Here is a 14025-nt window from a genome sequence, read left to right as displayed (position 1 = left end):
GTGGCATGACACTAAGGTCAGAAGAGGCCAGGGTGAGGAGGTGACCTATGTCTATCATAGGGGAGAATTGGTGGGGACAGAAAGCACACAGGTGCTGAGCTGCAGGTAAATGGTTGGACCAAACAAAATTCTGTCTGTGGAATCTTCTACATCCTCAATCATCCCACCAGTCGTTCCCCTGAGCCCCTTCTTTCCTACTTCAGTGTTCACACTACATGGAACCTATGAGAGATCTGTGCAGACTATGAGGTGCTTCCCCAGCCTGCCCGCCTCACTCACAGCACGCACAGGCACCCGGGATATGTCTGGCACACCTGGGTAACTCAGGAGGCTCCGGACACCCCAGGCCCTGCGTGGTGGCACATTGTGCTGGGGTGGGCAGCTTCTCTCCTCATGATGACAACATCCCACCCGACAACATAAAGCTTTGGACTGAACTGTGGTGCAAGAACCAAGCTGCAGCATCACCTGGGAACACCGGGGAGATGCAGCGTCTTGGGCCCCGTCCCAGACCCACTAATCAGAATCTTCATTTACCAAGACTCCCAGGGGCACCGTAAAGTTTTCGGAGCAATGTTTACAGTTTTCAAAACCATAGGATCCCCTGCCCTATCTGTCCTCCCAGGGCAATGCAGTAGGGCAGACACTTTCAGGTGCATACTACAGAGGAAGAGGTTCCTGAAGGTGAAATGATTTTTCCCCCCAAACCCCACAGGTGGCCCAGAAACCAGCTCTCAGATTTGTGGCCAATTCTCTTCCCTGCACATTAGAATATTTCTTGATATCTCAGGATACCCATGGTGAGGCGCCATCCTAGGCGCATTCATAGAAAGGGAAACCTCAGAAAATCACAATTTCTCCATTCCCAAATTTGAAAAACAAAATCTACTACAAGGAAAACAGATGTAAAATTATCACCCTTGAGGAGAGTAAGAAAAAAGAAACTGCCCAAGAAGTTTCCTATTCCTTAGAACAACTCAAGGAAAAAAATTGTGTGTGTGTGTGTGGTGTGTGTGTGTGAGTGTGTAGAGAGAGAGAGAGAGAGACAGACAGAGAGTACTGTGTGGATGCTACAGGTCACCCTCTGACCTATGTGACCTATGTGGAGACTCCCTGGCCCCCAAAGCAGACAAACTTTCTATTATTAACAGATTAAACATTTTCTAGCTTTCCTTTCTACTCCTCTTCTCCTAGGGGCCCATTTTTAACTTGCCGATAGTAACCCTCATTTATATTTATGTAGGTCAGTGTTCTCAAAAACCAAAAACAAAAGACAAAATCCCCAGTTCAGTTGAGAGGGGGAAAAAAAATCAAAAAAAAAAAAAAAAAGTCTGAATAATTAAAAAAACAAACAAAAATCTTGGAACTCACAACTTGAAACACACACATCAACACTGTTTTTAAACTGTGACAAAGAGCAGAAAAATGCCACTCAAACACTGGTGCTCTCTAGGCTCCATTGTTCTCAATCTCTGGTTATTATTAACTAGGGAGACAGTTTTGAAGATTAAGACTCTGGGACTCTAATTATCAAAGATCTATTCGAAAATATAAAATTGCTAAAATGACATCATTAGCTTTGGCCTAGCATTTTGAAATAAAGGAAAATCACACAGCCCTTTGTGGTTCTTGGCCCATCGGGCTCTTGCAACTAAGAAAATCACATTTCCTAACTCCCGTCACTAAACACCCAGAGATAAAACAGGATTTGGTCAGATACTATTGTTATTTCTTACCTCAATGAAAAAAACAGTTTAATGAGTGCCACATAAGAAGTCTAAAAATGAACTCTGATCCTTAAACTTGGTCATCTTTAAAAATTTATAAACATAGAGTCATAGAAAAAAAATTTTTTAAGTAGACTCAGTGGCTGAAAAAGACTGCCTTACGTGTTCTTCATTGGGAAGCTTGTTTTATTCCAACTTCAGCTTAACAGTCAGGTCTCAGTTCAAAATTGTCACAGCAAATAAGCCTTGCCTGACAACTATTATCCTCCATGCCCCCTGACTTGACCTAACACTTGAAACCAAGAACTATAGTTGTAAAGTCCATGGCGGGTCCCACCCAGGAATGGCCCAAGCTGTGTTTGGTGAGTAACTGGGATCATTTTAGAAGTAAACCAGTCATGGTTTCATTTCAAGTTAAATGACAAACTAAACCACAGAGAGCATGAGGTAGCAAGCATAAAAAAAGAAAAGAAAAATTTTAGCACAGAAATACCCCATTCATGGGAGAAACATGTTAGAAAATAGTATGTGCAATAAATTTAAAAAGTAATTTAGATCTGGCCATGGTGGAGCCACCTGTAATCCCTGCTACTTACAAAGCAAAGGCAAGAGGACTCCAAGTTTCAGACCAGACTAGGCAACTTAGACCCTGTCTCAAAATAAAATAAGAAAAGGAGGCCTGGGGACGTAGCTCAGTTGTAGAGCACTTGCCTAGCATGCCCTGAGTTCAATCCCCAGAATCACAAAAAGAGATTGAAGTCGAGGACTGAGACAGTGAGAAACAGTATCAAATGGTAATAACTTAATGGAAAGATTTCTTTTACTTTTTTTTCCCTTTTTTTTATTTTTCCCAAATTTAACTGGAAAAAAAATGCTTTATAAGTAATTCCCAAAGATCAAGATGATTCTCTTGGATGGTATGCTTTTAGGATTAATGCACCATAGTTAGCCTTGTCCGGCCACATTGATTAACCCAGTCATTCTTTCATGTATTCATCCTGTCCAATAAGTATTTTACTGAACACAAGATAATACAGATACTAAGATAATAATGTTTAATGAGATCAGCAGGGGCCCTGCCCTTGTAAGGTGAAAGTTTAATATTTCAAATAGTCTCAGCTGGCTGGTCTGGCATGAACAACCTCAGTCGTCTTCCTGACTGAGGCTCACTTGTGTGATTCAAGGCTCTCCTCCTAAGCCGGAAAATGGCAGAAAGTTAAAGATGCACCTTGATGAGCTCTTGAGTTTAGAAAGAGAGAGGAGGCCAGGGGAAGCTGGCTTTGCTGCTTTGCTCAGAAAATGGAGAGAAAAACCCCATCTCTTGGTCAAACAGCACAGAAAGTCAGAGAGGCCAAGAGAAGGTTCTCTTCAGAGGAAGGGCTGACCCCTCCACCCGAACCACCTCTCTCCACCATGAGTTTAGCCGACAAGCCATCAGCCACTAAAAAGAAATGAAATGAAGAGAAAGGAGAGAATGCTCCCGCAATTACCCTAGAAAAATAAACGCAAAATGAATGAGGTCAAAGGTATGGACAAGCATTTTAAAGAATGATTTTAACTCCCAGGCCAGACCAAACCTAGACTGTAGTCAGGAAGAAAAAAAGAAAAGAAAAGAAAAGCTAACAAGAGTAAGAAGGCATCAAAAAAAATTTTTTTTAAAGAAAAGAAAAAAGGTGAAGCAGAAGAACATGTTGTTGGTGTTGTCTTCCACTGTTGACTCCACACATGTCTACTGAGCACCTACTATGTGCAGGAGCTATGCTAGATGCATAACAAATATGGTGCTCAGTCCCCACAATTCTAGCTGGCCACCCTTAAACAAACAATCTCAGAATCCTGTGAAAAATGCCACTGTGGAGCACCACCAGACGATACAGGCACACAGGAGGGGCGCAAGCCAGGTCAAAAAGTGAGGCAGTCATGCCTTGATTCCAATCAGGCTGTGAGAAACTCAAGGGAACTTATGCCCGGGTCAGAGGTCAGAGGTGAATGCTATGACCAAAGAAGAAAGACCAACTTGAGAAGCTTCAGACCTGGAGCAGCCAGTGGAATAGGCAATCTCACAGCTGCCTCGTGCATTCCTGGACCACTCTCTTGCAGTGACCTGTAGCCCATAAGCACCTTCTTAGGTTAATAACTAGTTTCCATGATGGAATAAAAACACCTCTCCAGCCTCCTTCTCACCTTACTCCCATCGCATCAAGAACCTCCCCTTTGCTTTCCTCATAGGAAAGCTTTTGTTTGTTTGTGTGCTGTTTCTTGTTTTGTTTGTTATTGTCCCCATGGGGACTCAGAGTGGAACTGGATATGGGGCCTATTTTCGTGACATGTGCCAACCATCCTGGCCTAGCCTGGGGGAATCCGGGCTTCTTGGGAGAACTACAATCTACACAGACACCTCAAGGATGAGAAGGCATTTCTCATTGAACAGGCACATCCTTATTGGGGGAAAGGAAATCAGGATGATCAGATAAAGGTATCATTAAGTAACTGAATCCACAACCTTCTTGAATTCCATGTCCACAAGGCAATCGTCTAAATATAATTTATCTTCCCACAGGGAGGGAATGTACTGGTCAAACTGACATAAACATCCCACATACTGGCAGTTGTGGTTCATATTATGACCTAAAAACGAATGTCCTGACTTTGAGACTTTGTCTCGGGTGAGTTGAAGTAGTTAGTGCTTTAGGGTCCAATGAGTGTAGAAGATGGTTACGTTGGCAGAGGTACCTTTACCAGGACGTGTCCCCAATCGCCAGATGGAAGACACCCACCCTCCTGCATCTCAGGGTCCACAGGCTCATTGCAAAACACTTCAAGAAACTTCATATACACTCTTACTGATTCATTTGGCTTTTAAATAAACAGTAAGTTATAGCTAACAAACAGATTTAAACATATTTAAAGGAAACAAAATAGAATTAATGCTATCCATGAACAATAAGAAATGATAATTAGAAAACAGTCATTTTATTAAAACTAGAACTATACAACATACACAGGACTCAAAATCTTATCTTTTTTCAAAAGTTAACATTATTTATTTCAGCTACATGAATTCAAGAACCATCACCACAGGACATGGGGTCTGCACTGTTGCCCCTGTTTTACACACTCCATGAATGAACAAAGTTCTCCCTTTTTTAACAACAATAACAAAAATAAACCCACTTAACAACTATGGCACATAATAGGTTGATATTCTTAATAACTAAAGAGTTCATTTTTAAAAAATTAAGAAAAACACCAACACATATACATACTAGAAAATCAGTCTAATACATTAATATAAAAAGAACGACACCTGTCCAAAAACAATAATGAATTAAAAGAATTCCATGAAATTTGGGAGCAAGAAAAATTTTCCAGCTGGGCTTGAAGGCACACACCTGTAATCCCAGTAGCTCAGGAGGCTGAGGCTGGAGGATTGAGAACTCAAAGCTAGCCTCAGCAAAAGTGAGGCACTAAGCAACTCAGTGAGATCCTGTCTCTAAATAAAATACAAAATAGAGCTGGGGATGTGGCTCAGTGGTCAAGTGCCCTGAGTTCAATCCCCAATACCCACTCCCCTGCAAAAAAAAAAAGAAAAAATATTCCAAAATGACAAACTAAACCCATTTAATGGTTGGTGTGAAGTGTTTCAGACTGAGTGAAAGATCTTGATCAATTAACTCTGAGGCAAGCTAATTCGATCACAGAACGATAACCAAGAAGAGGGAAGACAGATGTTTCTATATTTCTTCTAAAAACATGGTCTTACCATAAAACACAGAGGCAACAGAGAGACTCAAGAGAGCTGGGAAGATGGAAAAGGTTGGGGTGGGTACTGGTATAGACCTGCATTTTGAAGAATGATTAGATGATGGGTTCTTTTTTCTTATTCGGACATTATAATTATACCTAACGGTGGGATTCTCTGTCACATTCATACTTCATACGTACACATAAGATCCATCTCATTCCCCCTCCCTTCCCAGTATCCTCCCTTCTCATAGCTTCTGATCAATATCTAAGTTTCTCATCTGGACCTAAAATTATTTCCCATCTCCATCACAAAATGGTAGGAGGAATTAACTATAGAATCATGGCCAAAAGCCAACACTTTAGGACAGGCTGCATGAGAGCAAAAAGAAACAACTGATTCTAAAGCTGACAGTCCAAGTAGGAAGCCATCCTAATCCTTCAAAGAACGTGAACACCATCACTGCCAGGCGATTTCTGGGACTCTTAACAAAGAGAATTTGTTAAAACTCATCTTCTCCATAATTAACCCATTTGTTCCTAAAATGGTACTAATCCTCATAATGAATTCGAGGACTTTCTCCTACTGTTCTAATAGTGGGTTTAATTACGCATGTTCACTTCAAAATCCTCATTCCTGCTTCTGTCCTCTTGGCTGAGAGATAAACAGAAGGATATAACAATAGCAGCTAACTTTTTTCTCTTTTTTTCAAGCTTTAGTATGTGCGCGAGGCTAAATGCCTTATTCTCATCCATAAACGTGAGAGAGGTGCCATTGCTATTCTCCAGACAGGGAATCAGAAAGATCAGAAACTTGTTCAAGACTTCACAGCAGTTCAGAGTTCAGAGCCTACACCCACCATGGGGATAAAAGGATGGGTTAAATCTAAAAAGCCACTACGTGTTCCCAGATTTGGAAAAGGCATACTCACCTGCCCCATCGGGAGTGATGGTTCCCAGCTTCACGGCTAGAGGGTAGCCCATGTCTCTATAGTGCTCCAGCGCATGCCCATTACCCCCAGAGCTGTCGAAGAACCACTTCCCACACAGGACAGAGCCGTCGGTCAGATTCAACCAGAGGTTCTCCCGCAGGTCACACCTGGCACACTTCCAACCACTGGAAAGTAGTGACATAGAGCAGTCAGAACAGCCGGAGCACAACAAAAATACTAACATCTAAGAAAAACAGCGTCTCAAGCTGGCAGGTCAGAAGAAATGCTCTGTGGTAACAGAGACTGATGCCTCCCCACCTTCTCCCCTCCAAACATTATCTTTACCCCTAGCAGAGCAGCAGGACCACGCTGCACCCTGCCTGCCTCCCAGACGTGGGCCAGCTCCTCCTAGCGTCTCCGAGATGATTCTTTGACTTTAGAAAACCAACACACAGCATGAGGGGTAGAAGGGAAGGTCATTTTCTCAAAATTCCCATGTGCTGGACAGTGGACCCTGAACAAGTTGCAAACATTAAGGGTCTGTGTATATAAATGGCTAACTTCTAAAGCATTAACCACTAGAGTTAAACTAGTTTAAATTAATTGCTATTGTTATATCCTTCTGTTTATCTCTTGGCTAAGAGGACTGAAGCAGGAACCAGGAACATGCATAACTGAATCTACTATTAGAATAGCAATTCTAGTTTAAAACTAGAGTAAAACTGGTTTAAACAAAACCTTATAGAAGAGTCTGGATCTAGAGTGTCCACCAAAGGCCCATGCATTAAAGGCTTGGTCCCCAGCTTGGCACTACCAGGAGGAGGTTTTCTGGTCATTGGAGGCTGCCTTTAAAGAAGCTATCAGAACCCTGGCTCCTCCTCTTCCTCTCTCTCTGCATCCTATCATGAAGTGAGCAGCCTGCTCCAGCAGGAGCTCCCACCACATTGTGCTGCCTCACCACTGGTCCAAAAGCCACAGAACCAACTGATCATAGGTTGAAGCCTCCAAAACTGTGAGCCAAAACAAACTTTTTCTCTTACTAAGTTGATTTATCTCAGGTATCTCAGGTATTTGTTATAACAGTGGAAAGTTGACTAGCACATCCTACTACACTGCAAATCTAAATTAATGAGAAAAGAAATGGAATGGGAAATATCAGCTATGTGCCAGGTAACTTACGGAAAGACTTATTGAATTCTAGTAAATGCTGTTTAGCACCGTTTTACTATCCCCACTGCTACAAAGGAAGAAACTGAGACTCAGAAGTGACACTCCTTTCCTAAGACCACACAGAATGGAATACAGTAAAATCAGGGTCCAACCAAGGACCACCTGCCCTTTCCTCCAGGATCTGACTCTGTAAACACACCAGCACCCAGTAAAGGAGATGCCAATGCAGCCCCAAGAGTAGTTCCACCAAAATGTGACAACCAGAGACTGCTGCAGAACAAACTCTGAGACAAAAACTTAAATGCAAGTGGCTTACGTGGGAGGTGATCCCAGGGGAATGGGGAAGGCAGACAGGAAAGGGCAGGAAGCCATATAGGGTGTGTTGATGAGCAGGTGACCACCATGGGCAACTGGGGCTCAGGCCAGCTGGAGAACTACAGGAGACAGTTTTCTCACCTGGAATGGCAGGAGGCTAGGTATTTATCCACCCATTCCACAACCACTGGTTGAGGGCTGTTCCAGGATAAGAGGAAGGAGCTTTGACTCTGGCATTTATGACTGCTCCATGGTGGGCCCAGCTGGCTTCAGCAGGAGGAGACAACCCTCAAGCCAAGAATTTCAGGTTTTTGCAACTGGCAGTTTTAGTGCAGGTGAGGGTTTAGGGGATGGCCTGGGTACATTCTATAGCTACTGCAAACCTATAAGCTATTTTACAGAGAAGTTTTGAGCTCCTTTTAATAAAAGGCATTTGGTAAGAAAATATGTAACTGCTGATCAAGAAAAGAGGTAGAAAAGCAAATGTTCCTTTGGCCACTGTTAGGGGCTAATTGGCTATTTGCTAATTGCTTATATTTGGCTCTTACCTTGGAGGAATCCTGACACCATTGTCCAACTGGGTGAGGTTATTGGCATATTTAGATACTGGCAACTCATTTTCCCATGTGTCTGGGTCCTGCTTTCTGTATGGAGATTTTGAGCTAAGAACTGCATCACAGGCAATTGTCACCTAAAAGACAAACCCAGATGTAACATATAAAAACATTTTGTGAGAATAGCAACTGCTGGAAAGTAAACCTCAAAGCCCATTAATAAATACAGCTTAACTGAAGAAAATTCAAACAACACGTTTACCACAAGGGTGAGACCCTGGTTCCCTACATTTTCCCCTGGACCTAACCAGGTTTTCATCCCTGGCCTACAAATGGGAGTATTAGCAATGATACAAGGTAGCAAGGAAACAAATGCAGTTTGTAAGCTCAAGTTCAGAGGTCAAACTGAACAATTCCAACCACTTAGCAAGCAGGGTAAAAAGTATGAGATGGAAGAATTTACAAGGATGAAATTAGGTACAGGAATGCTCAGGATTTACCCAAGTGGTGTTTTCCTCCTAACAAGTATACACCATCATATCCAATATCCTCAACTCATCACACAATGGCATGCAGTCAAGGGCACTTGAATGGAATGTATGCAGTGTGGCTCCATTTCTTAATCTGGTGCAAATGTGACCCTGGACAGGACATGCCTAGATATATTTGTGCCAGACAAGTCCACATCATGAGCAAATGTGTGATGTCCTGCTTGGCACCAACTGACCCAGAGAAGAGGAAGATAGGTTCTCTGCCTTCCCCCAAACCCAATTCATCCTGGTCACTTGCCTGCAATAACATTTGCTACTTGCTTAATACAACAAATTATTTCTAGATGTCTTTAAAAACTTATATTCTGATGAGAAGGTAAAATGGTACAAGCACCTTAGAAAACAGTAAGTTCCCCAAACGATTAAATAGAGTTACCACAGAACCCAACCATTTTACAACTAGGGTTATACCCAAGAGATATGTCAATCTGTGACCACACAAACACTTGTAAGCAAATGTTCATAGCAGCCTTTTTTATAAGAAAATGGAAACAACCCAAATAAGTATCTGTGATAAAAATAATATAAAATAAAAGGTAATGTGTTCATAGAATGAAATATTATTTAGCAATAAAAGGAAACAAACCACTGATAGGGGCTATAACATGGATAAATCTTGAAAATATATGCAAATGACAAAAATACAACCATAAGGAATAATATATTTTTTATTCCATTAGTATATCTAGAATAGATAAATCTATAGAGACAGAAAATAGATTAGTGATCTCCATAGGCTAGTAGGGTAGTTTATAGGGTGATGGTTAAGGGAAGTGGGGTCTTTGGGGGAGCAATAAAAATACTCTAAAATTAGATAATGGCAATGGATAAGGAATAAAAGTGAATGAATTATTTTTTAAAAATGTTGAAAATAAAATTTGCATTCTACATTGCTAACTCTCTGCACAATTAGCTGACCATTTCCTCCAGAGTAGCACTGACAACCAAACCTAGGACCAAGTAAGAAACAAAAGAAGTTTCTCAGCTGTCACCCCACCACCACCCAGGCCCTGAGCAACTCCTACAAATCCTCCAGGAGCAATACATTTGACATCTACCTCTTCTCCATTTTGGCCATCCCCTCCCAGTTTCAGACACCAACATGGCTCACACAGATGGCTACACAGCAGCCTAGGTTTCTCTTTTCTTACACTCTATTCCCTCTTTTCTACCCAGCTGTCAGAGTAATCGGCCCTAAAACGAGATCCTATCCTTCGCTAGAGTGAATTCTCCAGGGTGACATTTAACCCTACCCAGTGATGACACAGGGCCAGGTACAGACAGGAACAAGACAGAGGTCCCAGCCCTCAGAAGTCTGGGAATCTAGCTGAGCAATTCAGGAGACTGAGGCAAGAGGATCGCACGTTCAAGGCCAGCCTCAGGAATTTAGCAAGACACTGACTCAAAATATGTTTAAAAAAAAAAAAAAAAACTAAAAGGACTGGGAAGGCAGCTCAGTGGTAAAGCACCCCTAGATTCAATTCCCAGTACCAAAAAAAAAAAAAAAATGTCTGGGAATCTATTACAGAACAAACAGACATTCTCTTTTTAAAAAAGAGAAGCTTTCATTTATCTCTCACCACAATGGCTATACATAATTAGTCTTTCCTTTCAATTATCAAAATTCACCTCCCACCACCTTCCAGAGATGCCTGTGAAACACATGGCTGAGTATCTAAAAGCCTCTTCCAGATTTTCCCAGTGCTGAGTCCCTTCTAGGCCCCCTCAGCACTCTGGCCACAGCACCTCATCTTTTTAGTCTGATCTGATTGATATAAGCCCCTTATTTGTTTCACCAACTACATGGATCATTGCTCCTCTGGATTTTCCTCCTCTGGATTTTCATTCCCCATTAGATTGTCTTTAGTGCTCTAGTTTGCAATGTACAGTGATATTAAAGAAGATTCAAATATAAATCTTCCCTTTTCTTTGAATATCCTTTCTGGTGACATCCAACAAAATTCCCTTAGACTTCTGAACCACTTTTATAAACTACTGATCTAGTGTTTTTAAAATGTCATCAAAAAAAAGAATCATTTACAGGCCCTTTTTATGAATAGCTGAAGGTCGGGATCAATCATTCTATAATCACTCTGTGAATTACTTTTTCCTTGGATTTGTTATCTGGAGTGAAGTGAGGAGACCTTGGCTCTATCCCAAGTCTCGTAAGCCTCAAGTGCAGTGGTACATTAGAACTCACTTGAGCTGGCTCATGTTGATGGTTCAATTTTAAGAAATTTCACACTCCCATGCTTATTGCAGGACTCTTCACAATAGCCAAGAAATGGAAACAACCTAAGTGTTCATCAATTCATGAATGGACAGAGAAAATATGGTATATACACACAATGAATACTACTCAGTCATTTAAAGAGAGAGAGAGAGAGAGAGATCCTGTCATTTGCAACATGGATGGAACTAGAGGTCATTCTGTTAAGTGAAATAAACCAGGCCCAGAAAGACAAGTGCCCCAGGAGCTCACTCATATGTGAAATATAAAAATGAGTTGATCACACAGAAGTTGAGAGTAGAATGGTGGTTACCAGAGGCTGGGAAGGGTAGAGGAGAGGAAGGGTTGGGGAAAGATTGACCAATGGGAACTGTTACAGTTAGATAAGAGCAGTACTGAGATAACAGATAACAGCTATATACTATATATTTTCAAAAGCTTTAAAAAAGGATTTCAGGGGCTGAGGTTGTGGCTCAGTGGTAGAGTGCTCACCTAGCACACATGAAGCACTGGGTTCAATCCTCAGCACCACATAAAAATGAAATAAAAATATTGTGTGTCTACCTACAACTAAAAAATAAATAATTTTAAAAAAGGATTCTAAATGTTTTCACCATAAAGAGATGACAAATGTTTCAAGAGACAGAATGTTTAATCTTATTTAAACATCATTAAGTATATACATGTATTGAAAAATTCACATGATATCCCATTAATATGTACAATTTTTACATTTATATGTACCAAAAAAGAAAAAAAATTAAGAAATCTTTGCAAGATGGTTGCTAAACACAACCCTTATTAAAAATTAAATTATATATAAACATACATAAAATATCTTTAAAAGGTAGCACGTAACTCCTCACTTCAAAAACTCCTCACTTTCTAGACATCTTACTGTATCTACCATCTACATGTTCTTGAGGTTACTTACATCTACTTTAGCTGAATAGTGGGAATTGTAAAAATAGTCTGCTACTGCACCTCTCTGCAAACTGCATTCTATGATGTCATGATGTTAGCCTGAAATTGGCCATGGAAGGAGTGGACACTGAGGGAATCATCTCACACCACAGGTAGGGCTGTTTCCCACAGAAGCCTGCTGTTAAACTACCAGCACAGCATCCACTGCTCAGGTTCCTGAGGTGGGAAATGAAGACACTGAATTCCAGACTGCAAGGCCCCAGCTGAGCCCACAATGTTGCCTCTGTAAAACTTGCAACACCCAGAAGTGGCTTCACTTTCTGATAGAATATACAGAATAACTCTCTCAAATGAAATTGTTCTGGGCTGAGACACTCAAGAGATAAAGGAAGAGTCATTTCTTGGGTATTTTTGAGACCAACGACTTTTTTAAAAAGAGCGAAGCACAGGGGTGCACACCTGTAATCCCAGCAGCAACTTGGGAGGCTGACACTGGAGGATTGCAAGTTCTAGACAGGTCTCAGCAACTTAGGGAGGCCCTAAGTAACTTGGCAGGACCCTGTCTCAAAATTAAAAATGAAAAAAGGGCTGAGGATGTGGCTCAGTAGTTAAGTGCCCCTGGGTTCAAACCCTGGTACTATATATAAATAAATAAATTTTCAAGTGAGAATCTTCAAATACCAAAAAATACAGCAAAAGCATGATAAGAAAATATAGTAACTAGCATCTTTTGTGTAGTTAAATCCTCTTGGTTACCATCAGATAAATCCTGATTTGTTATTCAATCTTACTACTCAACCACTTCCAAATAATTCTTTTTTCCCCCATTCTTTTTTATTTTAAAGAGAGAGTGAGAGAGGAAGAGAGAGAGAGAGAGAGAGAGAGAGAGAGAGAGAGAGAGAGAGAGAATTTTCATATTTATTTTTTAGTTATTAGCGGACACAACATCTTTGTTTGTATGTGGTACTGAGGATCAAACCCAGGCCGCACACATGCCAGGCGAGCGCGCTACCGCTTGAGCCACATCCCCAGCCCCTTCCCCGATTCTTAATGTATTTAAGTAATAAATTTTTTCATGTTAAAGTATTTTAAAAGATACTCTATTAAAAATTATGATATATCTTATGAATTCAGATTTTTGTGGCACTTGCCTTTTAAATAAGAATATTCATAGTTCAAATTATACTCTGAATACAGAGATGATTAAGAAGTTTTTTTATTTACTTTTTTCACATACTTCATGATGAGTGATTGAGAGAAAAATAATTTCTCATGATATTTATTCACAATATGCTGCTTCGTTTCCAACAGCAGAAACAAGAGTTCTATCAAAGAAGGGCATAGCCTTAATGTATCATTTCAGGTAATGGGATAAAGTAAGACCATTTTGTCCACTAATATATCTTATCCTTGCTAACAGTCACATGAGTCAACATGGGGAACCTGAGAAAGCAAAGGTAATTTAATTCTGCATGCTTCACTAAGTACTGGACACTTGGAATGGAAAAGGGTATGTTCCATTTAATAAGTAGAAGGGCTACAATAGATAAATACACAAATTTCTCATTTGGATGGTCACACATTTAGATATAAATTAGATCAAGGGAAAGAGGTTAAGTGGTAGAAACCTGGTCCCTGGTAACTTGGAAACCCTAAGCACAAAGGTCTCCTCTTGGCAGCAGCAAATGAGCAGATGGCTATAGTCACGTAACGTCCAGAAGATGGTGGGACCTAAAGACCTGACTTTGGTTCTGGCAGAGTTTGAAGAGGGGCGGTGGGGAATGAACTGGCATGTCTAAACTTGACTCACGCAGAGCCCCCTGCCATCTGTGGCAGGACCCTGAGAGGTCAAGGTGTGCTCAGAGTTGAAAACAGGAA

At 40.9% G+C, this 14025-nt stretch overlaps 1 protein-coding gene across 1 annotated transcript in view; it reads right to left on the bottom strand.

The window, feature by feature from the left end:
• The window catches only part of Usp13 (ubiquitin specific peptidase 13), a 105628-nt gene that overhangs the window by 53860 nt on the left and 37743 nt on the right, over positions 1-14025 (bottom strand). Inside the window, exons 5-6 of the mRNA XM_005330276.4 lie at positions 8437-8579; positions 6404-6588 (exon numbers count right to left, since the gene is read on the bottom strand). Coding sequence (XP_005330333.1) covers positions 6404-6588; positions 8437-8579 — 328 coding nt within the window. The remainder of the gene's footprint in view (positions 1-6403; positions 6589-8436; positions 8580-14025) is intronic.

Source organism: Ictidomys tridecemlineatus, chromosome 3 (genome assembly GCF_052094955.1).
Source record: "Ictidomys tridecemlineatus isolate mIctTri1 chromosome 3, mIctTri1.hap1, whole genome shotgun sequence".
NCBI lineage: Eukaryota > Metazoa > Chordata > Mammalia > Rodentia > Sciuridae > Ictidomys > Ictidomys tridecemlineatus.
This window is presented reverse-complemented; position numbering and strand designations above follow the sequence as displayed.